Source organism: Anastrepha obliqua, chromosome 1 (genome assembly GCF_027943255.1).
Source record: "Anastrepha obliqua isolate idAnaObli1 chromosome 1, idAnaObli1_1.0, whole genome shotgun sequence".
NCBI lineage: Eukaryota > Metazoa > Arthropoda > Insecta > Diptera > Tephritidae > Anastrepha > Anastrepha obliqua.
The window spans coordinates 79859837-79887691 of record NC_072892.1 but is presented as its reverse complement, the minus strand read 5'-3'; the positions used below and the strand labels follow the sequence as shown (position 1 = coordinate 79887691).

The following is a 27855-nucleotide window of genomic DNA, read 5'->3' as shown; positions in this document are numbered from 1 at the left end:
ATTTTACTCCGATATCGCCCCATGAAGACACATTTCAAGGGATATGGAGGCATACAGGAGGCCAAATAAGCTGTAACGGCGAAGCTAAGCGGGTTAACTTCGAAGGATTATCGAAGTTGCTACCAATCGTCAAATCAATATTGGAATCATTGTGTAGAGTTACAATAGATAGATAATATCATTTTACATGTAATCTAATTTTCTTGTACCTTATTGATAAATTTCCGGAACTTAAATGGCACACTAACTAGTGTGCGGTTGAACACCACTGACCTAACATATTTCTCGATGCTCGCAACGTGGGGTTAATTAATTAAAAGTGAATTTTTGATTACTGCCACCATCGACGTCTAAGCATTTGTTTATGAATGTTGTCAGCCCATCTTTATTTCAAATATATTCAGAAAATTCAAAATACAAGTTCAACTTAAACTGCAACGCACTTATGCCAGCGTTTGATCCAGCTATCTAAACGTTTCTGGACTCTATACCTATGTATATATGAAATTTGAGTTGTTTTTGATTTTTCCGTTACTTCCTTTTGACTGTTAAAACGCGTTCCCCGTAGTGGTTTTTTGACTCGATCAAACAGAAAAAAATCACATACCATTCTTGGTTGAAAATTCTCACTTTGGTTGAAATTTCACGGATAATGCTGGCACTGTGCGACGGTGCGTTACATGGTGCAAAATCCATGAGTTGTTTTCGCACAAATCCCTAAAAAAATCTTTCAAATAATAATCTTACAATATTAAGTGTCAAAAAATCGTGATGTACAATACCGTTGTAATTCATGAAAACTTTTTTTTTTTACTGAAAACGAAGTAGTTTTGTTTTGGTCTTTGTTGAAGTGGAACTCTCCTCTCACTCACCTGATGTCTGGATTGCGTCTCATACTCATAAACCTACGTCTCGTCTCCAGTAATGATGCGTTTAACGAATGTTGGGTCGGATTCACCCTTAGAAGCCATGTCTTTGATGATATCAACGCGGTCTCTTGTTTGGATAAAATTCAGTCCCTTTGGAACCAACAGCAACACGGTGCAAGCTCAAATCATTTACTATAATGTTCTGAACAGATCTATAAGTAATGCCCAAGCCCTCTGATGGTTAATTTGCGATTATTGATCAACTTTTCTTTCACTTAACAATGACTGATGTTTTCATTTTCGATGTCGACGGACTGTCACTACATTTATTATCCTTGCGGACTCACGATCTCTTCTGAAGCATTCATCCCACTTGTAAACGGCTGTTTTCTTTAGAATATAATTGAAATCTATATTTACAACCGTAAAAAATCGAGAACACGGGCAGAGGTAGATTTACTCAAGGCAGCGTAAATTTTAGAAATGTTAAGGAATGCCGACAAAATGGAAGGAATGTTAATCACAGATGTGGCAACCTAACAAAGAAACAAAATTCATTGTTGAACGTCACCTGGTGGTTGTTCCGGGAACCTTTTAATCAAGATGATATGTATGTATGTATGTAGTTAAATTAAATGGCATACTGGCTAAATACTAATGCTAAAGTTTACATTTAGTGAATAAATAAATAAATATTAATCGATAATTTTTTGGTCCTTTAAGTGCGGAAATTCAAAGGCATTTTACTTCTCGATAACCCTTAAGCAGAGGATGCTCTATGAATGGTGCCATCAATTGGAATCAAGTTATAATAGTTGTGCTAATCTAAATCATGTTTCGAATTCTGCCTACCAATCTGTAGTTTAATTGTTTCTTGATTCTCATAAAAATATCAATAATTCCGGTCACGAACATCGTGACGAGGGGTATATTAGAACAGACATTTTTTATTAAGTGAATAAAATTTTCAGGTAAGTTTAACTACAAATATGTTTAAAATACCAAAACTTATCTGCATTAATGGCTCCACATTGTTCGCTGTTGCTTTGTAAGTCTGTTACAAACTCTTTTAAGACAACTTTGTGGTCCGCATTCAAAAGTGAATTCAAGTAAACAGCGAATTTACTGAGTATTGTACTGCTCACCTAAGTGGAAACGTAAATACTTAGAAGGTGCTAATTTCCTGAAGGTTTAATTAGACGTCCAACATCGCACTCGTGCAAAGGAAATAGTGCGAGTACCTATATTCATAGCAGTTGACTTGCTTACACAAACATCGACAAAATTGTATCCAACCGAAAAATATTCATGGGCTTATATTTGGATGTGTGTACATACTTACGTATGTGCGCATGTATCTCGTATAAGTGTTTTTGTGTGTACAACACATTCACATTGTGTTAATACGAGTCTAATACGCGAGTTTGTTTGCCTATTAAATGGGTATTAAATAGATCATTTAGTAAACGCATATCAAAAATTTATAGAAAAGTAAAGTAAGTTTTTGCAAAACAAACTTAATTCGTCCGTGGGTTCTTGACCTAATTTATTTTTTTAATCCTGCAGGTATATACTCTTATAAATATATGTATTAGCTATATGTATACATATACATATATATATTTTTTAAATGTGTATTAGATGTAATATTTGAGAAAATTTGGAAGGTATTAACTGCCTGGGCTACGAGCACAATAAAGTTAGAAAAATTATGCTATCAGGTGGCGTACTGCGTATTTTTAACCATCCCCGTCGGTTTGTCTGCCTACGAAAAGTTTACCAACAAGGCGACGATAAGATCAAGATATTTGAAACTACAGTTGTATCTATTAATCTATTATAGCATCTATTAATAGGGATGCTCAATGATTTAATTTTTATAAATTTTTATAATTTTACTTATTTCATTTTTGTGAAATAAGTAGCAAATAGCGTCTCAAATTTCAGGTCTTTCATACAAAATCCAAAGGTACGCGTAAGTCATTTACTCACAACATGTTTTATGATCTCCCAGGCCATGTCCCACGAAAATGTGCGACACAAAAAAACCATTATAACTGCAAAATTAGGGACCAAAATAAAGTCGCGAGTAGTCAAAACTTATTTTTGGGCACTAAGAAACAAAAAAGAACATAAATAAGTTGTTGGCCTCAGGTGACCAAAATTGTTAAATGACACTGCTACTGAACGATCAAAATTCTAAAAAGGCTTTGGCAGCCAACGTGTTAAAAGACTTACTAGGCCGAGGATGGCCTGTTATATATTTTGCGCCCAATAATGAAAGCATAGTAAAATAATAATGCAATTGGCACTATTGCTTCTCAAGATATTCTCCTGGAAGTCAATACACTTCTGCATTCGCTTGAACCAATTTCCAAAGCAATTTTGCTCGTTGAAAGGCGTTGACTCGCATTTTATTTTTGATGTTCGGGAACAAAAAGAAATTATTAAGACTTAGAAATATCAAGCACTGTACGGCGGACTACCTATTAAATAATTCAAACTTTTAAGTGCTCAAAAACTCTCTTGTGTGCGGCGGTATGTGAGAGCTCGCATTTTCTTGGCAAAGCTTCTGGCAAACAAGTGGTTGTGTAACACTCAGAATTGACTGTTTTAAGTTTTTCTTGTGGTACAGTTGCGATATGATAAGATTTTCTGCGAACAACTTTTGTTGGATTAAGCTCATCATCGAACACCTTTACTGTCGATTGCTGTTTTAATTTCGACCCATATGCACAGATCAAATATGCGTCACCGGCTACGATGCCCTAGACGTTCTTTTTATCATTTAAAATTCGTAAATTTACCCAGCAATGATCGACGGCCATGTTTTGGAAATCGTTGTTTTAGCGTTTCACAGTGGCCAACTGTGGTGCTTCAACGCCAAAGTCGGAGTAAGTTAATCAGTGCACTTTTGTCCCGATAATCGATGTCAAAAATTTTAATAAATCATCGCATGAAAATTTTCATGAGTTAATTCTATTTATAGGGCAAGGTGAAGTTTTCAACTCACAGAAAAAAGAACAAATTAAGCTTATGAGTGAAAACATATATGTAACTTTATGCTAAAAATACCAAACTTTTCAATAAAAATATCGAATTACAGCTCATCACATATGGTACGGCAAAGGTACGCGATATAAAAGGCAAGCCTCATAAATGTTGATTCAGAATATCATGTTCGCATTAAAATTAAATAAAAGTACTAATATTGTAAAGAAATGAATATACCTATAAACAATTAAATGTTTATTGTATAAGCTCGAATAATTTCTATTGGACTTTCAAACAAAATCTGTGAATGATTCATAGTTTAAATATTGTATAATAATATTTTGTGTATGTGTTAAGATTTTAAATACAAATATGTACAAATACAAATTACAAATAAATATTTAAATAGTTTTTGACAAAGTATTTCGCCTCACTTCATCACCCAAACACCACTGTACGATCTGGGAGGAACGGTTTTTAGCTGAGGTTTAGTCAAAAGCTGCAAATCCGTGAAAATGCTATGGCAAATAAAGAAATTTTTCAGAAAAAATAATGATTGACGTGATAATTCTGGGAGTCCAGTTCGCAAGGCCGATAAGGCAAATGATTTTTATGGACTTCTATAGTGTACACCAATATTACGCTAGAACTAGAATCGCTCTACCAGACTCTTATAAGTGATATTCTCTATAATGTTAATAATAAAAAAAATATTATGAAACTTAAAACGCAAATATAAAAAATATTTGGTCGCCCGAGCAGGGACTTGAACCCTGGACCCTTGGATTAAAAGTCCAATGCTCTACCGACTGAGCTACCCGGGCATATTAATTTTATCTACCAAATATCAGTTTTCTCACCATGGCCATTCACTCTTCAAGCTTACCATCACTTAGTTGGTTGTGACATTCGCTAATAGACGCGGTATTCTATTCCACTCAAAGTACCCGCTAGAGGGCGCTCCTCACTGTTCATCGCGATGTACGCAATACAAGCCTTCTTTTTTCCTTAAAAATGTCTGGTCTTAGTTTTTTTAATTACAGTGGATCAAAATTTAGAAAAATAAGAAATAGATTTTTTATTCCAAATTTTCATTATTTATTAATTTTTTGGGTACCATGGATATATGTATGTATATTTAAGAACGAAAAATCACCGCAGGTGAAAATTTAGATCAAACAATCGCTCGATCACTATTTTTGAGAATATTGTTTTATCGAAGGCTCAGGTCTTCATTGTTGGTTTGTTTCTGCTTTTTCATCTCAATGCCACGTTTCCTCTATAACGTCAGCAAAGTTGCCAGAGTTGTTATACATTTCTTTATTAACCCATTCCATCCCATTGTACTCGCTTGAGTACAAAAAAAGCATCTTTTTCGAAACGACGTCAAAAGCCAACGCTTACAAATTTTTAAATGTACTCGCCACTTTATAATACAGAGCAATGTCGAAAAGGAATACACATGTTTCTCCTTCTTTTTTTTTTTGAGTCCCGTTATCCGTTATTCACTTGTCTTTGCGTGCACCTTTGCTATTTTTCTTCTTTTCATGGTTTAGTTTGCAATAAGCTCTCTGTTTGACAAAATCTAAGTTATCACGGAAAAAGTTCAGTGTGGTAATATTCATAATACATATAATTTGTATACTTTATACCAAAAAAACGAAAAAAGTTGTGGAAAAGTGCATATCGGTAGGTTTAAATTCTAGTGTACTCGCATGGGTACAGTGGGAACATTCATATATATTTTGTGTTCATATTTCATGTAGATTTGGTAATGGATGTAAAAAAATTTTACGGAAAGAGGTTTCATAACCTTTCTGCGGCCACCAACTATATTGAATCAAGCGACCGTAGTCACTTCGACTTCGCTATTATACCGCCAAATACCCACTGTGACACAGATGAGGAGGACATTGAAGAGGATAATATATTGCGTGATGATATTCCAACCTTGGAATCGTATTTTTCGATTCTTCTTTACGTCATATGACCTTCTTAGAATTTTGAAAGAACAAGGATTTAAGGCTACTGGGACTGTTCGTGAACGGCGGACCAAAAAATGTCCTCTGAAAACGAACAAAGAACTACAAAAGAAGCAACGATCTCCCTGTTTGATTTTATGTAAGTTTATCATAATGATTTATTTGAATAGTTGTTTTGTATCAAATTTTGTAGGTTTTCTGACTCAGGAATACTTTTTGTGACGTGGAATGACAATAGCGTTGTGACAGTGGGAACAAACTTTGATAGAATTGAACCTTTACATACCGTCAAACGATGATCAAGACAAGAGAGGCGCAAGGTGAATGCCCATCAGCCGAAGTTGATAGCGGAATACAACTCAGGAATGGGAGGAGTTGACCTCCACGACCAAGCTTTGAATACTTACAATATAAAGTTTCGAGGAAAGAAATGGTGGTGGCCTCTTTTCACCACAATGATAAACTCGTGCGTAGTAAGCGCATGGAAGCTTTATAAAATGGCAAGTAAGAGTCAATGCGACTTGTTGCAATACCAACGTGAAATTGTGCGATTTTATTTACGCAATTATAATATCCGGGACATATTTTCAAAACGATCGACAACGGCATCAATAGCTGGTTCCTCATATAACCATTTTCCCAAAAGGATATCGAATCAGCTGAGGTGCAGGGAGTGCCACCAAAGAATTCGATGGATTTGCGAGTTATGCAATGTAGCCCTTTGCGTAGAGAGAATGTTTCAAAAACTTCCATACTGTTAACCGAACTAATAACCAAGGAAGTCTTTGAAAGTGTCTTTTTATTTAACACTCCATATTTTCATATACAGGCAATGTATATACATATTATCCCATTGTACTCGATTGGGTACAGCCCAAAAAATGCATTTCTTTGAGCTTTTTTCGTGTTTTTTTTTTTTAAGGAGCTTAATTACACTATTTCAATAAACGTTTTATAAACGCATTTAAAAAAAAATTGTTTTATATAAGGTTGGGATTTAATGGGTTAAAGAAATGTTTTACAGCACGTCACTGCGATTCAGTGGATGTGAATGTGGAAATTGAATCTTGGCGACAGATGTATTCACAGAACCGCTGTGATTTACCTCTTGGTAAATCGTATCCGTACTCCGACAGCGAGTCGTATGTTCGCAATCTGTACGGATGGTTGTGCCTTCAATAACGTGTTTTTTTTATCAGAGGTATCAGAACTTCATTGGATCATACGTTGTCCGGACACACCTCCGAACGAACGGACACACCTTCCCATCCTCAATCATCCCACGTACCCAGTGTCCTTGGACTCTCCTTCCTGGAAAATATAAATCAAGTCAGTGATAATACTTTTACAATTTTTTTCCATTATTAAGCCAAATTACCTTTGTTGTATTTCCTTTTCCAAAAGCACTTTCTTCAATTTGGACAGTTTTTTCCTATTTTGTCAATTCTCCCTTAAAGTTCTTGATAATCTTACTGATATAATACCACAGCCTCCCTGCAGTAGCTAAACCAGTCAGAAATCGTTTTTAAAGAAAGGACGGACCCATCCCTTATAATATATTCCCGCTGCACAGTTTCATTGGGCATGCGGTACGTGAGCCAAACATCAAATAAAATATTCGCGAAAGACATAATCGCGCGCTCTCGAACTAAGTGCCTGTGGCACGGCAGAGATATTTGTCTTTGACCTGCACTGGCCGCGGGAGCACTTGAAGAAGCCAACCTAATAATAGAATTTAAATTATTTAGTAAAAATAGCTTAAAATCAAATCTTCAGTTATTAAATAGTGTGTATAAGTGAATGTTGTTACTTTTCGGTGTTTGATTTTAACTAAAATAAGCGTTAAGGGCCCTTTTTTCCAGCTTATGCAAAGAATAAGCATTTTTTTCGTTAAATATTGCCATTCATTCTTAATGGTAATTTATAAATAGTACTATAAATCAATCAATCTCATCATGCCCGTCCTAACGTATGGCGCAGAAGCTTGGACGATGACAACATACGATGAAGCGACGCTTGGAGTGTTTGAGAGAAAAATTCTGCGCAAGATTTTTGGACCTTTGCACGTTGGCAGCGACGAATATCGCAGGCGATGGAACGATGAGCTGTATGAGCTTTACGACGACATAGACATAGCACAGCGAATAAAGATCCAGTGGCTACGCTGGCTGGGTCATGTTGTCCGAATGGATACAAACGCTCCGGCTCTGAAAGTATTCGATGCGGTACCAGCTGGTGGTAGCAGAGGAAGGGGAAGGCCTCCACTTGGTGTGTCCAACTGGCGCCGGTAGGCACGAGAAAGAAACGACTGGCGCGCTTTGTTAAACTCGGCCAAAATCGCGTAAGCGGATATAGCGCCAATTAAGAAGAAGGAGGAGAATATAAATCAAAAGGCTAATATCGTGAGTATATTTGTGTGCAATAATTGTTAAATTCGGTCCACGCACTTAGACTTAGAAAGTCAACCCGAAAAAATCATTGTTGTGTCAATAATAAAATATAACAAATGATATAAATTATCACATCGATAGTAAACACGTTTACTAAAATCCAAATATAACTCGAGATCAATTTTATGACCGAAAATTACAAATGATGAGAAGACGAATAGACTTTGACATTAATTTGTGAATTAACTTCTACATTTTAATGTAGAGAGACAATTTTTTTACAGAATCGTGAAGAACGAATAAATGTTGTTATTGAATTATATGATGCATTATATATTTATATTTTTAATTTTATTAACTTAGCGCTTTTCATAAAAAAAAACTTATTATTAATTTGTGCACGCTTCAGACACAAAAACAAAAAATACTAAATATAAATATATAATAAACTTTTCAGTAAACTTAAACAATTCTTTGAGTGGCATTGTGACGCTTGCCAGTTGTTAGTTAATAACAATAATAATGCCAATTCATGATTTAAACGCCCTAGTTAACATGATATTCTTATCCACATACAAACATACACAAAAATGTGTAACTCACAATGAAAAAAATAGAAAAACAATTTAATTGAATATTTAGATTATATTTTAATCCAATTCTCAAAGTGATTTTCATCTGTACTTATACTTATAACTAATCGCATTAATATATCCCCCCAAGATGACGTAAAATGCCCTATCTATTAAGATTAACCTTGTTAAAATATAGGGTTTAAGATATAGAATTAAAGAAAAAATAATAATTTCGCCCGAGCAGGGACTTGAACCCTGGACCCTTGGATTAAAAGTCCAATGCTCTACCGACTGAGCTACCCGGGCCATACTCACACTTTGCCAAATTGCCCACTTCAACACAATCACTTTCATTCCCATTTAAGAAACCAACATAATTATGCCTTTTATCTGGTATAACGCATTTGCTATTAACAGTGGTGGATAAATATTAAGTGCTTATGTGGATATGCATGGCAGAGAACGTAAATTTTTATATTTTATACGTTCTCTGGTTTGCTTGATAACAGGGTGACTGAAATGTTTAAAAATGTACTGAAATTACGTCAAGGTGTAATGAGTAAAATTTTAATTAAACTAGTAACCGTGTGGTTTCCTAAGAAATTTAATGCGATTTTAGTTGTTGAGTGGAATATGTATGGTTGGTTTATACGAATAAACAAAATAGTACAGTTTATTTGATAAATGTAAATTGACTGCGATTTGCCATTTCGACCACGATTTATTTTTTTGGCTTTGACGTGAAATTTTATTCCCACTTGTAACATTATAAGTGTTTACTCAAAAGTGTTCACACAATATTTTAAGTCCCCACTCTCATCTTTTTGGGTGCTATGAGGAACTTTGGGCAATGTCGGTATAAAATTAGCTCGAATGGATATTTAATTCAACGTGAATGGATATTTAATTCAACGTTTGTCGAAAACTATTTTATTTACAAATCTATAATTTTTGTTGTAATTAAATTGTACATTTAAAACTTCTTGCTGAACTCTGCAGTTTTTTGTTTTTTTTTTGAAGTGAAACTACTTAGGCGTCGATGGACCAGCGAGAATGGAGAGTAAAATTTCGGGTCCATGCAACGTTTTGGGCATTTTCGTTCCGCGAGAAAGGAAAAAGATATAACGTAGAGGAAAAGGAGATAGAGAGCTATACCTTATATATATCTTAGATACACTTTAGGCTATTTTTCCTGAGTTTTTCTTTGTGGTTGCTAATTTCTAGTGAGAAATACCGCAACCTACTTTTTGGCGCTGGTTTGTTGTAGAAAATATATTTTTTGTGCCTACTTTTTGGCGTTATATTTCCTTGGTGCCTACTATTTGGGGCGTTTTTTAATCCCAAATTTTTCGGCGTTTTTTTTTTTGGGTGTCTACTTTTTGGCGCTTATTTTCCTATCGGATTATTGGTATTGCTTTACGGTAATTTGTGCCGCTGCGCGCTCCTGGAATCGCTGCGTTTGTGCGAGTAATAAACGCTCGAAGTAGTGCGCGTTGTTGCCACGGTTTGTGTCCGGCGTTTACCTACACCGTTCGACCCTTCTCCGTTTTTTGTAAATTTTGTCTATTTGTATTCTCTGCAAACGTTGGGGTCGGATGGGTTCATAAGAATTGAGATGGCCTTTGTTGAAAGTTCCCTGGGAGCCTATTCAGTTTAGGCACCAATACGTCCTTAAACAGTTGCTATTTAAATTCTTATGTGGACCAGAGTGATCAGGATGTTTTTATTATGTAAAAAAAAATTTAATTTAGATCGCTGTAAATGAACGTAAACATGGTATTTTTCATAAGATCGAACACATTTCTATATAGGAGTATAGCATTTTTAGTTTGCAATTAGATTGTGATAACAAATATATATGAAGTTCCAAGATTGTTTAGAAGTTTTTTCCTAAACAGTTAAACAAATAGGTATTCAAGATTTTACTAAAAATATATTTAAAAAGTTGCACCAGCTTTTCTCATGCTTACAACAAAAATGAGAGGTGTATATCGAACTGATGGTTTTATAATATCGGAATACGGAGGAGATATTTTCGTACGGCTGATGTGATGATCTAAAGAAAGTTCTAAACAAATTAAATAAATAAAATTTAAGGATGCACTAACCGAAGGGCAGGCGCAATGCGTTACAAACAATAATAAGCATTGTATACCCTGGTCCAATTCCTGTGATATTAAAATATTTTTTTATTTGCAACCTATATACATATTTGACTCACCCAAAATAGCTTAAGCGGCTATCGCGCCAATCTAGAAGAAGAATAATAATACTTGACCGAGCCGAAAGCGTTTGCTGCTATCGCTGCGTTTGCTTTAGTTTATTTAATAATTTATTATTATGTAAGCTTTGTGAAATAAAAATAAAATAAATTACAAAAAAAATGAAAAAGAAATTTTCGCCCGAGCAGGGACTTGAACCCTGGACCCTTGGATTAAAAGTCCAATGCTCTACCGACTGAGCTACCCGGGCACTAAATAGTTCCTTGCCATATGTACTTCATAACTTTAAGGCTTTCATAACATAGTAAATAAAATATTTCGAGTTCAAATGCACATACATGCACACATATGTATATAGTAAAATATGATTTGGAGAGAGTGTTCAGCTTCGGCACTGCATACATATTTTAGCTAAATCCGAATGCATAAACGAAAACAGCATGCCCTGCATATACTCGTACATATGTATATATGCATGTTATTGAAAAGAAATTGCCTCTTTTTAACAGAATGGTTTATAAAAACATAATAAACAAATAAAATAATTAAATAAACGCTTTTAAAGTGGACTAAAAATTTCGAAATAATTTATAATTTGCTTATAATTATTAAAAACGTCTTGTATAATTAGTTTTTTTTTAATATTTATTTGAACTTTTTAGTTTGCGCGTGAGAATTTTTGCATCATTTCAGTATTGCTTTTCTAAACGCCACAAAATCGATTGGAGGGATTTCCACTAATGTTTTTTTGAGGAATTTCTGAGTAACAGGTTGCGAGTAATTGGCGTTAGTTTTTGGTTTTGTTTTATTTTTAAATGTAAGTATACTTCTTTTTTATTAATAAAAGCAAGAACTATCTATAAGTATATCCTTGCCCAAAATAATTAGGCAACCCATTAATTACTGAATTTTTCGTTTTAAAAAGTGGAGTGAGTAATGATCTTTTATTAATGAATCAGTACAAATAAAAGGAATAAGTGATAAAAACATGAATATTTAGTAGGTCCACCCTTTGCTTTGATACCAGCAGCAGTCCTCTGGGATATGCTGTGTAAAAGCTTTGCACATTCGGCTGTACTTGGCGCTCCACTCGTGAATTAGAGCATTTTTCAGATCTGTTTGTAATGCTTTGCTGCATTCCTTTACCTTACATTTTAAAATAGCCAACATGTGCTATTTGGGGTTAGATCTGAAGACTGTGCTGGTGAATCTAACAAAACAATGTTATTGTCGGTGAACTAACGCATCGTAGTCGCTGATTTGTGACAAGGAGCATTGTCTTGTTGGACAGAAGTCTGTCAAAATTAGTGTCGCCGAAAATTCACGTTAACGAAGGCAAAAGTACAGTTTCTAATAATTTACGTACTTGAGTGAATTTCTAGAACAAAATAATTGCAAGGGGTAAATCTATTCTTGAAGACTTTATTTCTAATATTGAAGTATTTAATTTATAATTTTAAAGGATCCTGACTGTGACTGGATTGGTTTTATTAGATAACAAATCATTTTCATGGAAGGGGTGATATACATTTTCTTTGAAAAAGCATTATTCAGATGGTTATAATTTTTTTGTTGGTGCCATCGTTAGGTTGGTAAAGAACTGAGCAGTATGATCAATAGGTAAATTGTTTAAAGGATCTTCAGTTAAGTGTGGTGCTGTTCGCAAAAATCGTAGCCTCCATCTCCTTGAAATTATAAATTTGTAAAAATTCTTTTAATTTAAAAGACAAGGATAGGCCTTCAATAAATTTTTTTGAAACTCTTGTGTGGGCAATTTACCAGCTCGCTGCAAGCCCAGATAGGCCACGCTTTCTTGATGTTTACTAAGTTTGATTTTTAAAGATATTGGAACAGCAATGAAATAACATGAAGGATTAGTCCACTACTGCCTTTGCAAAAAATTAACCCTCTACATTATATTGGAGTTCAGATATTAAAGTAAGTAATTACGGTCCGAAATTGAGCCACTACTATTGCGATCGAGATTTAGTCCATATAAACTTTTTATCTAATTATTAGGAGTGGAGCACTTATAACATATGAGTACATATATATAAGAAAGTTAGAAATTTATTTAATGCATATCTTTCTTTTATGAAAACTCCGCATAATAGAAAACTTTATTTTCATAGTCAGTTATTATATTCTGTAAATTTATTTTTACAGAAGATGGAAAAACATACCAAAAAATACGGTATATCTTCAGGCATATGAATAAAATATGTTCGCCAAAAATCGAAAAATTTTGGTATGCAGCGAGCGGCTCGCGCGCATGTTCATCGTTTGTGGTGTGGTGCGCGAACATTATAGTATGTACATTGAAAATAAAATAATTTTGTGTTGATGTTTGAAGTGTGCACATCGGCGGAAAAATATGAGCTTGAGCCACAAATTAATAGTGCAGTTAATAGAGTGTCTTGAAAACGAAATTGAAAAACAAGAGCAAGCATAAATGACAAACATTGCAAACGCAACATCCGCATTTCGCTAACCTTCTTTACGCCATCAGCACAAAATTACATATTAGCCTCGCGCAGTGATGGTAAATGATTTTTTTTAAAATCCCTACACAGCCCAAAAAAATTCCCTACTTTTCCCTACGCTTCAAAAAATGTTCCCTACAAAATTCTCTACATATTTTTCTTCTGTGTTTACACAATAATGAGGCACTTGCAACGTCAAAATTGAATTATTTGTTTAAGTTTTGGGCTTGGTGCTGTTTTGAAACTTTAATAAGATTTTTTATTTCAAAAATATATATAAATACACATATTTATAATATTATAAACACATACATATATAAGGTTGTCAAAAAAGTCTTGCGGTATTTTTATTGAATTTTCAATTGTTCATAAAATTGGTTATAATAATGCGATTTAAGTCAAATATGCGCCGTTTTGTTCGATGACGAGTTCCCAACGAGATGCCAACTTCATAATGCCCCTCTTATAGAAGCTCGCTTCCCTATTGTCAAAAAACTCGGAGAGCCAATTTTCACAGGACTCCCTTGAGGACAACTTCCGACTATCAAGCTCGTTCGCCATGGACAGAAATAGGTGGTAATCACTTGGTGCGAGATCCGGACTATACGGTGGATGCAAAAGAACCTCCCATCCGAGCTCCCGGAGCTTCTGGCGCGTCACCAAAGATGTGTGTGGCCTGGCGTTGTCCTGATGGAAGACAATTCGGGCTCTGTTGATCAAAGATGGCCTCTTCTGCATGAGTGCTGCATTCAAGCGGTCCAGTTGTTGGCAGTACAGGTCCGAATTGAGCGTTTGGCCATAGGGGAGCAGCTCATAGTGGATGATTCCCTGCCAATCCCACCAAACATACAGAAGAACCTTCCTGGCCGTCAATCCAGGCTTGGCCACCGTCTGGGCAGCTTCACCGCTTTTCGACCACGACCGTTTGCGCTTCACGTTGTCGTAAGTGACCCACTTTTCATTGCCAGTCACCATCCGCTTCAAAAACGGGTCGATTTTGTTGCGATTCAGAAGTGATTCGCATGCACCCATACGGGCAAAAATGTTTTCTTGCGTCAAGTCGAGTGGCACCCATACATCGAGCTTCTTTTTGAATCCAAGCTTCTTCAAATGGTTTATAACGGTTTGCTGACTCATGCCCAGCTCTTGGCCGATGCTACGGCTGCTACTAAGCCGGTCTCTTTCGATCAATTCAGCGATTTTATCGCAATTTTCGACGACAGGCCTTCCGGACCGTGGCGCATCTTCGATCACCTCTGCACCAGAACGAAAACGTTGAAGCCATCGTTGTGCGGTGGAAATGGAAACTGTATCGGGTCCATAAACTGCACAAATTTTATTGAGATGCATTTTTGCCTTTATTGTAGTAGTACTGTAAAATAAGCCGTATTTTCTCTTTATTTTGCTCCATGTTTGCGACGCTATAACTCACGAACGACTAAAAGCAAACAACAATTAATCAAACACGTGTTAGCACGTGAAAAGTGCTTTCCAAAAAGCTCTAGCGTGAACCGATGCGACGAATACAACTAGAACTACGCGCTTGCAAAGACAAGCTTGTGGAAATACCGCAATACTTTTTGGCCAACCTTATATAAAGAAAAATTCAGCAAAAAAACTAAAAATTAGACTTTTTCATTACAATCAGTTCTGTTTAAAATAAGACGGAGTTTCTATTTTTTCAGAATCCGGCACGATTACTTTTAAGATTGGGATTAAATGGTCCACCACTTGCAGCGCGACATTATGCTCAGCGAAGGAAATGCTAAGTTTTATTTCGAAATTTCTGGAACCATTTGGTTTACTCGGCTTTTTCTTAAAAAAACTGTTTATTTTAGGTGTCTTTTTTATTGTCTTCATATTTTTTTGGTACATTTTTGCTTCGGCGTGCTTCTGCAAATCAAAATTGCCGCAGTTCTAAACTTTGTCGCACTCAGCGCATTTGCATTTAATTGAATCGTTAGCCACAGCTTTCAATCAGCCACTAAAATTGCCGTCTTCAAGCCACTTGTTATTTAACTTTTGTTTCCGATACTTGAATTTTTCTCCTGGTGTTCCTCCGAAGAGTCATTTGAAAAGGAGGAGCTCATTTCTGTAAAATATATAAATTTTACATATAAAAAAAGCTAAAACTAAAATAATTGCAAACTTACTTCACAAGTGAAAAGCACCAGAAAACGTGGGACAACTAACAATTTTCGCGCAAAGAAAAAATCGCGTTAGCGTTAACGAAGAAAAAAATGGCAATGTGGCCGTATTAACGCTTTAAAAGTATGCTGCCATAAGGAAAAAACACTGGCATGAAATCTTACTGCAGCTTTTTATTTAAAATTAACTTTTTTAATTTTTCCCACTATTTTAAAATTTTTTCTGTCCTTTTTGAAAATTCCCTACATTTACAGAATTGAAAAAAATCTGTCCTTCTTTATCTACAAAAATCCCTACATGTAGGGAATTTTCCCTACATTTACCATCACTGGCCTCTCGTCGTCTGTGGCAAACGATAGCGAGCATGTTTGTCCTCTGTATCCTACTTTAACGGCAGAGCAGCGTTGCCGGATTTTGCGAATTGCAAAAAACTTAGCTTTAAATTAAAATTCAAAGTGAAAGTACGTTCAAATATGCAGTAATTAGCAATAGGTCCACAAAATTCAGCTACCCGCTCACATATGGCAGATTACCTCCAAAATTAACAATCAGCTGTTAATATTGCTTTGAAAGGTTTTTCTTCATAAAAATAGGTTTGATGGAATATTTTAGAGTTTTTGGTATTTTTAATTATTATTAACGATATGCAGAATAGACAAGGAGAAGGAATAGCAAATTTAATTGCGCGACTGGCTGCTAGTAATAAACAATTGAAGGAAATCCGTAAACGACGTTTACTGAGGTTTAAAATAAATGGTGGCAACAATGCGCATGGGATATTCTATATTACATTTTATAATAAGTAATACTCGTAAGAGGACAAAGCGTTTATGGACAGACCATTTTTTCTGTAACATGAATGCATCATTAACAATACCTAACAAAAATTTGATGAGAATTATGTCTAAAAACCTGTTTTGTTTGCCGGCATCCATTTTATTTAGTTTTTACTTTGACGTTTTTCTTTACACCTATAAAAAAATGATCTATTACACAGAAAACAAAGGGTTGTATGTCAAAAATCATGGTTATTATCTAGGATTATTTTATAATCTCAGATTTCGGGATAGAAATTTTGTATGGGTAATCTCGCTTTTTAATTACGGAAAAAGTAGATAATTTACTTATATGTGAACGTATTTTAAGGATTCCATAAAAAGTTTGACAGACGATTCAGTGGTTGCACGTAGAAATGTATGTACACATATGATGTTTCCTTCTCGAAAAAATGTCCATTATAAGCCGACATTAAAAATGCTTTCATACGCCTTGCGAAAATGTTGCGTATTTTATATTAGAATAGAAGAAGAAAAAATCAATTTCACCACAAATTATATCTTTAATATAAAATATATATATTTTGAATATAATATAATGAAACAGAAACATTTACTTAATTTTTTTTGAACAATTAAAGTTTCCGCTGAGCAACTTACGCCCGCTCATTTTGTAGAGAGTACAGGGTCCGGCACTCGAAGTGTAACCAATTTAAAAGGCCATACATCTAGTTTGGAAAATTACTTTTATTCAATTCAAAGTAAAAACTGTGTAAAAATAATAAAAAATTAAGAATTAATTTACTTTTTCTCGACTGTAGCTTTGAGATGGGCAAGAAACGAATCGTAAGCTGCCCGAATGCAACTTGCAGGTATTTTGGCCAACTCGCAGACAATGATAAAAAGCGCCTCGAGACTAGTGAATTTTATAGTTCGGACCTTGCTCTTAAAAACGGCCCAAAGAGAATAATCCATAGGGTTCGCATCTAGTGAATTTGCGAGCCATTGTGTGGAAGTTCCGAACGTTGTTTTTTAGCCATTCTTGGTTCACTCGAGCTTTGTGAGACGGTGCCGAGTCCTGTTGAAACGTCCATGGTCTACTACCGAAATGTTTGTCTGCCCATGGCTTCAAAACAACCTCCAGAATACTTTACCGATAATATTTCGCATTTACTTTGACGCCAGGCTCCATAAAAACGATTGGGGAGCGCCCTTTTCTTGTCAGAAAACACAATGTTCGGAAATTGACCGCTTTCAGCCAAGCGAAGCAACTTCTTCGCTCTCTCAAGGCTGACTTGTTGCTGCTTTGGTGTAAAATCATGCGCCTTTTGGATCTTGTAAGGCTTGACTTTAAGATCATTTTTCTGTATGCGGCGGATGCAATTCAGATATTTTCAGTTCTTCGCCATTTGATTCGCACTTTGTCGGGGATTTGATTCAAGTCGCTTCTTCACTTTTTGAACCATTTCACGTGACGTTGCAGTATTTTGATGACCACCTCCATGACATTTCGCGATGCTACCAGTATCACTGTAACGAGTAATGGTGCGATAAACAAAAACTTTATTTACATTAAGGTGCTCAAGCTCACGAGCAATCGCTGGTTATGATTTTCCAGCCAAATATTATATAATTCAATCACACTATTACGTTTGAAATCCATTACTGATTTTCATTTGTCGCGTTTACTCTCGGCAAAATGCTTCAATGCTCTGGAATGTCATTTAGCCAAATAACAGACGTACATATGACGCCCTTGCATTGCTGCGCGAGCGGTCTGAAGTTGGTTACACTTCGAGTGGCGGTCCCTGTAGAAAACGCCATATATTCGCAAGATTCTAAATGCGACATTATTTCGAAAAAAAGGATAAATATTTACATTTAGTTTGCATATTTGCATTCAGTTCCAGTTATTAAATAAGCTTCGGCCACCGTAGCCGAATAGTTGGTGTGTGACTACTATTCGGTGGTGCACAGGCAATGGCAAACACGCAAGTGATTTTTTGCCGTGAAAAAGCTGATCCTTCTAATTGTATTTAGAAAGCATCAAGACTCACACCACAAATAGGAGGAGAAGCTCGGCCAAACATCCGAAAATGTTATAAGCGTTAATTTGTTGTACATTAATTCAAGTTTTTAGGTTCAGAAACTATGATCAAAATATTTTCTGCTAAAAAAAAAATGTTTGCATTAAAAACTTTCAAAAAAGTTAAATATCTCAACAAGTACGAGGGTTATATTTCTCGCCTCGAGCACTCCTAGAGCTGTCAGGCGCTGTATGACGTTTCCGTTGGAAATTTTACATTGCCATACACGTACTCAGAACATTTTGATGGGCGAGACATATTTGTGTTGTTTAAAGTGACAAATTTAAAATTTATATTGGCAAACAAATTAAACTAAACCGTGAACAGTTGCATGAACACCACCCACAGCAGATGAATAGCTCCCGCTACCACGCGAGACCCGCGTAACTTTGTCACAATTACGTTCTGGATACTGTAGCAGACTAAATTCTTACCTATCCCGAATTGACCCCGTCATAACAAGCATATGTCCAGCATGTGAAGGCTCCTCGCACGATACTAACCACCTTCTCATATGCGCCATCAAACCTACTTACCTAACACCCCTTTACCTCTGGACCCAAATTGTCGAAACAGGAAGTTCGCTGGGCCTACTGTTAGACGAGCTAGACCAAAACGGCTGGTAACTACATTGCACTGACAGGGCTTAGTAAGCTGCTATAACAACAACAACAACAGCAGCACTACGACAATTGGTTCAAATACATATTAATTGTGGTGGAGAATATTTTGAAAAAAAAAAACAAAATCGCTTTCGACCACCAGTGTTAATTTTCCCACTGTCAGCCAGAAATAGAAATAACAACCTTCGTATTCGTATCAGGGACCCTTGGATTAAAAGTGCAATACTTTACCAACTGAGCTACCCGTACCTCAACTAACATAAAAAACAATGCATATTTAAAATTTTTTAAATAGTTTATTGATTTTGTTCTTTTTGAATTTTTTTAAATCTATGTTGGGTTTAGTTATCTAATGCGTTACAATAATCTTACAATATTATACCGTATTCTAATTAATATTGCGCACTAGATCCGGAGCAACTGATTTCATCTACATACATATTTCACATTATGTGTGTATATATATAAATTGCATTTACTTTGCTAATTTTTCCATTGAAATTGTATTCAATATTTCTCCGCTTAAAAACAGTAGATGACGTTTTTGAATAGGTTTTATTCTTTAACTATTACATTTAATTTTCTTTACATGGAATGCAGCATTCTTACTTACATACATATATAAATTGGGTTGGTATTTATATATGATACTTTTTAAGATCTCCCTTAGGCATCTTACATTGCCTTGATCATCATTATTTATACTGATATTGCAAATCTCTTACGGAACTAGTTCAGTTTTTGTAAACACAATTAAATCGAAATTATTGTATAAATAAAAAAATTGTAATAAAAATAATTTGTTCTAAAATGATTTATATTATTTCGGGCATCAATTATTTTTGAACTAATTTATTTATAATTAAAACAATCTTTTCCAATTGTTTCAGATTTGCTTAGTCTAGACTGATAAGAATGCACTAACCTTTACAACAACAGGGAATAAAAATAGCAGCCTACTTACATACAAACGTATATAATAAAAAAAAAAACACAAAAAATGAAATGTGAAATTCTCAATAAAATTATTTAATTAAAACTAATTGTAGATTATAAGTAGAGTGGGATATCGCAATTTCATAAATTTTCCATACATACATGCATACATTTGTAGATTCTTAAGAAAAGAATAGCATCAGAAATATTATGAAAAACATGCATGTACATCTGTATGTATATATTTAAGAAGTTTTTTCGAATCCGACTCCCTTCACTTTGTCTGACTAATTACTAAAGAAATCTCAGAAATGTCCTGTTTTCCCCGAATTTGTTTTCAGTTTTGTTTTGTTTATAAAATTTAGTTATTTTACTTTTATAAACCTTCTAAAATAACATGATTTTTAATTTTCATTGCGAATTTTGCTACAAATTCTTAATTCTTTTTGCGGAAATTCTTAAAAATTCAGTGTCAACAAAAACAATTAAAACTACATACATACATACATAAAAAGTTGAACAGATATTTTAAATACATATGTACACAAAATTTTTCAGTGCAAAAATACAAACTGCTGAAATACAATAACAAATTTATATTAGTAATTATTCATAAACATAATCAACCAATAAACCAAATTAAGTACTTCGCCACAATTTGCAAACATCATTTGACAGAGACGTCGTCGACTTCCCAATTTCCCAATACGAGTAGACGTTCTCTGCCAATGTTCACAATGGTTCAAGACATGAGTTACATACAGAAAATTTAAAACTGATGCACAGTTTGAGAGCACTGAGTGTAGGTGATATTTGAGAGCAACTGGTTGAGTGTTACCGCAAACCTTTAAAAAATTTGCGCCCAGTTTGAGAAGCACTGTTGTATCTCTCTACATAATACCAGATTAAACTACAATTATACTAACACAGCATTGCCATCGCTAACAAACTCGTTCGTCATTTTCCTTATTTTTCTCATCCGTGTTACTGTCCGTATGAGATTTACGGAAATAAAATAAAAATATTTTTAAACAATTGGTTTGAAATTATATCACTATCGAAATTTGAATTTCTATTGTACTAAACTGCCGAGCTTGTGAGCTGAGGGCAGTGCTGTGTGTTTTCTTACATCTAATGGCTTTTCGAATACTGCTTAGAGAATATAGCGGTTTATCATACTGGACGGTTTTCGTATTTCCACGAAAAGGGAATGAAATGCAAAAGCTCCAATTCGAAGCTCTCTCATTTCATTTGAGGTACAATATATACACATTATGGAGGATTCACAAGTTTCCAAAGTAATCAAAAATCTTGTTGGAATTCTTCATTACTGACCAGTATCATAAACCTGCACGAGCTGCTTTCGGAGGAGTCGGCGATAGGCACAAACCCTTCACGAGAGCTCCATTCATATTCATTTGAAGGCTCGTTGCTTGCTTAACACAAATCAGTTGCATTCAGAAATTATCATCGTTGTTAATTTGGTCAGCTGTCGCTAGCAGCAGCAGTAGCAGCAACCTCGGAAGCATCCACAGCTTTATTGCAACAGCAACATTAGCATCTCTCAGCAGCAATACATGTTACAACCACCAACAATTTCGTCCTTGAACTCTAGTTCTGTCGTCTCTGTGTCTTCACATAAATCTTTCTCTCCACAGAGTGGCAGTTCGGGAATTCGTTCCAGCTGTAGGCTATGCTGGCTATGATGGTGAGGCGGGTATTGGTGTAGTTGCGAATGCTGTTGCTGTTGGTATTGCTCATGTTGATGTTGTATTTGATGTTCTTGTTGTTGCTGCAATTGCTGTTGATGTTCTCTAAAGATAATTTGAGATCAGAACTCTTGCGGATATTTGACACACTCAGCATTGGAGGCAGCCGCGGAAGCGAACAGCGAATTTCCGCCGCCCGCACCGACTCCTACACCAACACCGACACCGGCACCGCCGCCCAGCGACATGCCGGCATCTTGTGCGTTTTGTGTCTGATAGCCGCCTGCTGCTACGCTGGCCGCTGCCGCCGCCTGATATGGTTCCTGATACAACTGATTGAGTCTCTAACCAGTACCCGAAAAGTGCCACGCGTCCTATGCACTCAAATGAGCAAATTGTGACGGATGAATATCGAATTGATGGTATGGATGGCCATAGGGACCCATGTGATATGGTACGATGTTCATGGATGCCATTTTGTGCTCCTTTTTCCATTTCATACGTCGATTCTGGAACCAGATCTTTATCTGTCGTTCGGTGAGGCAGAGCGCGTGTGCAATTTCGATGCGTCTTCGGCGGGTCAGGTAGCGATTAAAGTGGAATTCTTTCTCTAGTTCTAACGTTTGATATCGAGTATATGAGGTCCGTTGTCGTTTCGTCTCACCATTGGCATTTACAGTACCTACAAAGATAGTGGAAGTAAAACAAAAAATATGAGAGTGATGGTATATATTTTACACATAAATATACATATTTAACCTAATACAATGAACAGTTCAGAAATGCATCATAAACTAAAGTGATTCACAAATTCGAGCTCATGTTTTTGGGACAGATTTAGTGCTTAATATCGTGGTATGCAATAAGTCATGACCCATATAAGCTCAATAAAACGACCCCAAACACCATCAGACAAACGACATTTGTCAACTTTCCCAGCGTTCGCTGTAAAAATAGGACAATAGTGCGAGGGCCATCTAAACGAGATAGTGGCAGCGGCAGTGGTTATTCAGACTTGTTTGTATTGCTGACTGACTGCCACACATTTTCTAAAACCTCATATTATTCTTTAAGTTCAATCTTTTGTCTTTAACTTCAGTTTTGCTTTACATGCCTATATTGTTTATTATTTATTGCTATTCTTGTACTTCGCATTCTGCGGTTTGCAACCATTGTCATTTGTCTTCCTCAAATACTTCCACACCTCGCTCAAAAGCCAATCTAGTGCAACAATAAAATGCTCCGGTAAATGATAATTTTTCGATAATACATATGTGTGTGTGTATGTATGTATTTAAGTTCGAAATAAAATTAGAAGCAGAAGAATTGTCTGAGAACATTGCTGCACTGCACGCCCCCTCATTATAGTCGACGCGTCTTGGCTGCTTCTTATGCTATATTAACAACAATAATAACATTGCAAAAAATCGACATTATCAGCTGCGCACGAGCGACTCCGGAGCTGGAAAACAACGCAGCAGTCAGCCTATGACCGAATAAGTTGCCCTCTGCTTTTATTCACCAACAGTTGTGGTACGTTTGGGGTTTTGTTGTTGCTTTGGTGTATTGTGCTGTTTCACCTTCATTGATGATAGTTGGAAAACTGGAAAAACTTAAACAGCAATCAAGACTTTACGTCTAAATTGCGCCTTGACACGTGATTTTTTGTGAAAAGCGCATCGCGTTCAATGGCGAGTAAGTACGACAGCTTAAGTAAATGGGATGGATGGTGCCCCTCCTCGCGCTTGAATTTCGACCGCTCTTTTGTGCATGCGATATACTTTTATGGTGCATTGGAGTTCGATAGACAGATCAGGGAAGTGGCGGTTGAAGTGGAGAATATTTCAAATGGCAGATGGGTGGAAAAGCAAAGAAGAAAGGCAAATTTTTACAATCTGCTGTATGTGAATTATGGTATGAAATTTCTTAGGATGTCAAAATGATTAGGGCTAGTTGTTGTTGCAGGTAGATATCGGTGTTGGTCTAGACGAGCAACCGCATAAAAAGTTCAAGGTTTCATTCGTTTTTATACTTTAGAGGCGTAAGTTATGAATACTTCCTATCTGGAATTGACTGAGTTGATTGTGGTTGTCATTGATGGTAACGGCGTTGGGTTTGAGAGGGGTGTGTGGCGGCAATTTTTGTAGATAAACAAATCTAATTGTTGATTGCCTCTAATGGATGTGAACGCCTGGAAACGCCTTCGAAACACCTATAAGTACACGAATGGGCAAGTGGGCAAGTGTGTAAAATTATAAAAAAATACAAATAAATAATAAACAAATAAAATGCTATTAGAGTGACCAAAGACAAAGAAAAAAACTAGTTAGTGCAAAGAAGTATTAGGTGGAAATATTAAACTCGTTGGATGATACATAGAAATAAGAAAGTATAGCCTTTGTATTTAACATCAAAACCAAATGAAAGTCAAGTTGCTCAGCAAGTATTTCATGTTGACTTCACATCTCCAGCCTTAAAAATTAACGCGCAATTGAGTACTTAACGATTGTATGTAATAGCGTAAAGGAATCGAATTAGATATAGAAATATATGTAACAAAATGCTCAGAATGATGAGAGGAGTCGATTCATCCACTAGTCAGTGCGGTGTCCCAAAACTAATCATTCAATTTGATTTTTATATAACTTTTTACTAAATTAAAAAAATGATTTTGAGAACGTACGACGAAATTTTCAAAAATTGTAAATCTTCCGATAGGGGGATTAATTTTGCGCCACCTTGTATTTAAATGAAATTAAGTACACATATAAGTAACTCTTTGGCTAAGATAGTTTAGTATTGGAAATGGGTGAACTCGGTTAATAACGTCGTTCATCGCTCATATAACAATAAATAAAAAAAATAATAATAATAAAAATTGACTTCTCTGTTATAAATTAAGCAAAATTGCTAAATTTGGTTGAAGTATGAAACTCAAGAAAATAAACACAAAGTAAGTAACATTTTTAATGATGAGTAGTGCCACGCCCAATTTATGGTAAATGGGTGTATTTCGATAACGACGACAACGCCGTAATTTTAAAAGCTCATTGTTGTAACTAACGAAAATCAGTAACATCATGTCTGTGGCCAAAAGGAATAGCTACAGTCGAAAACATGCTTCCAAATAAATATCTATTTATATAAAGGATGATCAATTTAGAAGTATCAGATTTAAAATTGCTATACAACAAAGAGAATTCAAATTGATTGGACAATCTTTATTATTTTGTGTAGAACCATTGGCCGCGACTGCGCCGTAATTCGATCATCAAATTTTGAATGACTCGATGGAAGACTTCGGTCGGCATCTCGTGAATAATTTTTGTAATGCTGGTTTTCAATGTCTTATCAACAAGCATTTAGAATTTGCATACCCATAAAAGTCCAAAGGTGTGATACGAGTATCACACGATCTTGGTGGCCAATTCACTGGTCCGAGACGAGAGATAAATTGCTCACCGAAACGATGACGCATTAAATCCATTGTTTCACAGGCTTTTTAGCAAGTAGTGCCGTCTTGTTAGAGCCAAATGCTGTGGAGATCACGGATTCACTGCCTCGTCTTTGAACAAATATGGGTCGATGATTCCTCCAGCCCATGGGCCGTACCAAACGGTTGTTTTGAATGGATGTAATAGCTTTTTGTAAGGCTTTGGGCTGCTTTCAGCCCAATTACGGCGATTTTGGTTATTGACGTAGCCATTAAGCCAAAAATGGGCGTCATCGCTGAACACCATAAGTTGGCCTGAGCGTGCGATGAACTCTATTTACAGAGCGTCGATTTTCGTATACGATTTGTAAATGTGAAAGTGAAAAATGAAAAAAAAAAGAAAATAAAATTATTAAATAAAGTTAAATTATTCACAAGAAAGAAACATCCGCCCGGAAAAACTAAAACATTCGTTGTTTCGTAATTTCCAGTTCATGGATAAAATTCTTTATCAATGGCTCATAATCGAATTATATCACTTTTAATTTAAATATTGCTAGAAATCGCTTAAGCTACACAAATTAAATGCATTGACCAATTTGCCAAAAATTCAATCTCGAAGGAATTTTAAGTTTGAATATAAACAGATCGAGCAGAAACTCCACAGAATTTATTAGTAGTTTTAAAGTCGATTTAAATATAACATTTTTTTTTTATTTTAAGACTACAAAGCGGACAGTGTTGGATCACTAAAATATGCCCGTCCATTCGTGCACCCACTATATTTAATTTTTTGAACGAGATTTTTGTATTTCTTGGTTAAATAAAGCGGGCAAATTAATAGATATTTAAATCACACTTAGAATAAAACTTAAAGAGATGATGGTGCTAGTGAAAAACTTCCTAATACTATCATACCGATGATATTAAAAACTCTACAACGGCTACGCAATAGTCGAAAGGCATCGTTGTTAGCAGATCCGTATTTCATAAATACTTACACCTATGCCAATGCATACTTGAATATGTACCTAAATCCATAGCTTTCGAAAATTGGTACTGTAACAACTTTAGACGAGTTTACTTACTAGCGACTTTACTGGCGATGTACGCTATTAGACTAAAAGACCGCCGCACATCTAATGAATCCAATAATTCCTGTTTTCATAGCATATTTTTTACGCATCCTTCTAGTAACGGACCGAATACCAAAACAAGGAGTTGTGAAACTAGTAAATTTATGTTAGACATTTATTACTTAGTTACTTATACAAAATTAAACACCCTATCAGAAGATTTATAATTTTTGCAAATAGCGTCGTACGCCAATCATATTTAAACTAGACGCCTGAGGTATACAAACAGACAAGCAATGGAGTCCGTAAAGGTCCGTTACTCAAAACCTTTAAGTAATCCAGTTATTTAAAAACAAATTTGGATGATTAATTTTGTACCACTTTATATAAAAACTTTTGCTTTAAAAATTCCAGCAAAGATGTCAGAACTTTACTATTTCAATACAGCTCAGGAATCCTTCAGTACCCACCACCATGGATTTTCACCATGAACTCTCGGTTATCATTTATTTATTTACGTTTGTCTATCTACATATCTATGAGTATATAATATTAATTTAGGGAATGGCTTGAATTTTAATGATCTAAAGCATTTCATTTGTTTACAATACTCTTCCATATGTTGATCAACAATCAATAACGCAATGACAATGCTAAAGGACTTCTGAGTAAGTAAACAGCCTTGAAAAGTCCACTTCTGCGCTGATGGTAGCAGACGCTGTGCGTGCCGTTGTCTCAATAGGTATACAACAGTGTTGTGTTTTGACGCCGAACCGCCAAACATGTCGAAGCGCATCAATCAAAAAGGAAATCTAAATGAAATTTCCGATTAAACTTAAAATTAATTACCACTCATTTAATTAAGGTGCATTTGACTGTGTAACCACAACGTGCCAACAAACAAACACACGTACGTATATGTCTACATATAATATATTGACAGTTTCGCGCATATGCAGCGTGGGCCAAGAGAAGAAAAATATACACATGAACCGGTAAAATTAACGCACACGCTTGCTTAGCAGTTGAAATACTCGCTTTTATGCACTACTGCGCACGTGTTCCCCGCACTCATCTAACCTACATATGTACATATGTATTACTATGTGTATTCTTCAAAAGGCAGCTCACTTCAAACGTCAAAGTGCGCGCCAAATATAGTAAATGAAATATCTAAAAATAAAATATACAGAAAGTAGAGAAGAGCACAAAAGTGAAAATAGAGAAACTTAAGCTTCTTCTAAGTGTGTGAGTTGTACATCACCAGCTGCCATCTGCCAACATTGAACAACCAACCGTCATCCGCTAACCACCACCCGGCATCCATAGAGTGTTGTAGCACAATCTTTGAAATCGTACAAGTACATGAACGGGTTAAAACTAATGACCAAGTCAGCAGCGTGTAGACAGTAACCAGACGCATGGCAAAACAACCGCGAAGCAGACAGGAGCAACAACAATAATATGAGTGGTCACAATCAGCAGGAGTATCTATACATACATATGTACATACATATACATATATATACTTATATGTATTTACTTGGGGATG

General features: G+C 35.6%; 1 protein-coding gene and 3 non-coding genes across 4 annotated transcripts in view; all 4 read right to left on the bottom strand.

Moving 5' to 3' along the window:
- Positions 1 to 4614: 4614 nt before the first annotated feature.
- On the bottom strand, positions 4615 to 4687 carry Trnak-uuu (transfer RNA lysine (anticodon UUU)). Its single transcript has one exon. It is a non-coding gene; the product is annotated as a tRNA-Lys (tRNA).
- A 4356-nt stretch (positions 4688 to 9043) lies between these two features.
- Positions 9044 to 9116, bottom strand: Trnak-uuu (transfer RNA lysine (anticodon UUU)). The gene has a single exon. It is a non-coding gene; the product is annotated as a tRNA-Lys (tRNA).
- A 2093-nt stretch (positions 9117 to 11209) lies between these two features.
- Trnak-uuu (transfer RNA lysine (anticodon UUU)) lies at positions 11210 to 11282 on the bottom strand. The gene has a single exon. It is a non-coding gene; the product is annotated as a tRNA-Lys (tRNA).
- An 8143-nt stretch (positions 11283 to 19425) lies between these two features.
- The window catches only part of LOC129252876 (homeotic protein Sex combs reduced), a 91928-nt gene continuing 83498 nt past the window's right edge, over positions 19426 to 27855 (bottom strand). Inside the window, exon 4 of the mRNA XM_054891015.1 lies at positions 19426 to 22476. Coding sequence (XP_054746990.1) covers positions 22169 to 22476 — 308 coding nt within the window. The 3' untranslated portion in view covers positions 19426 to 22168. The remainder of the gene's footprint in view (positions 22477 to 27855) is intronic.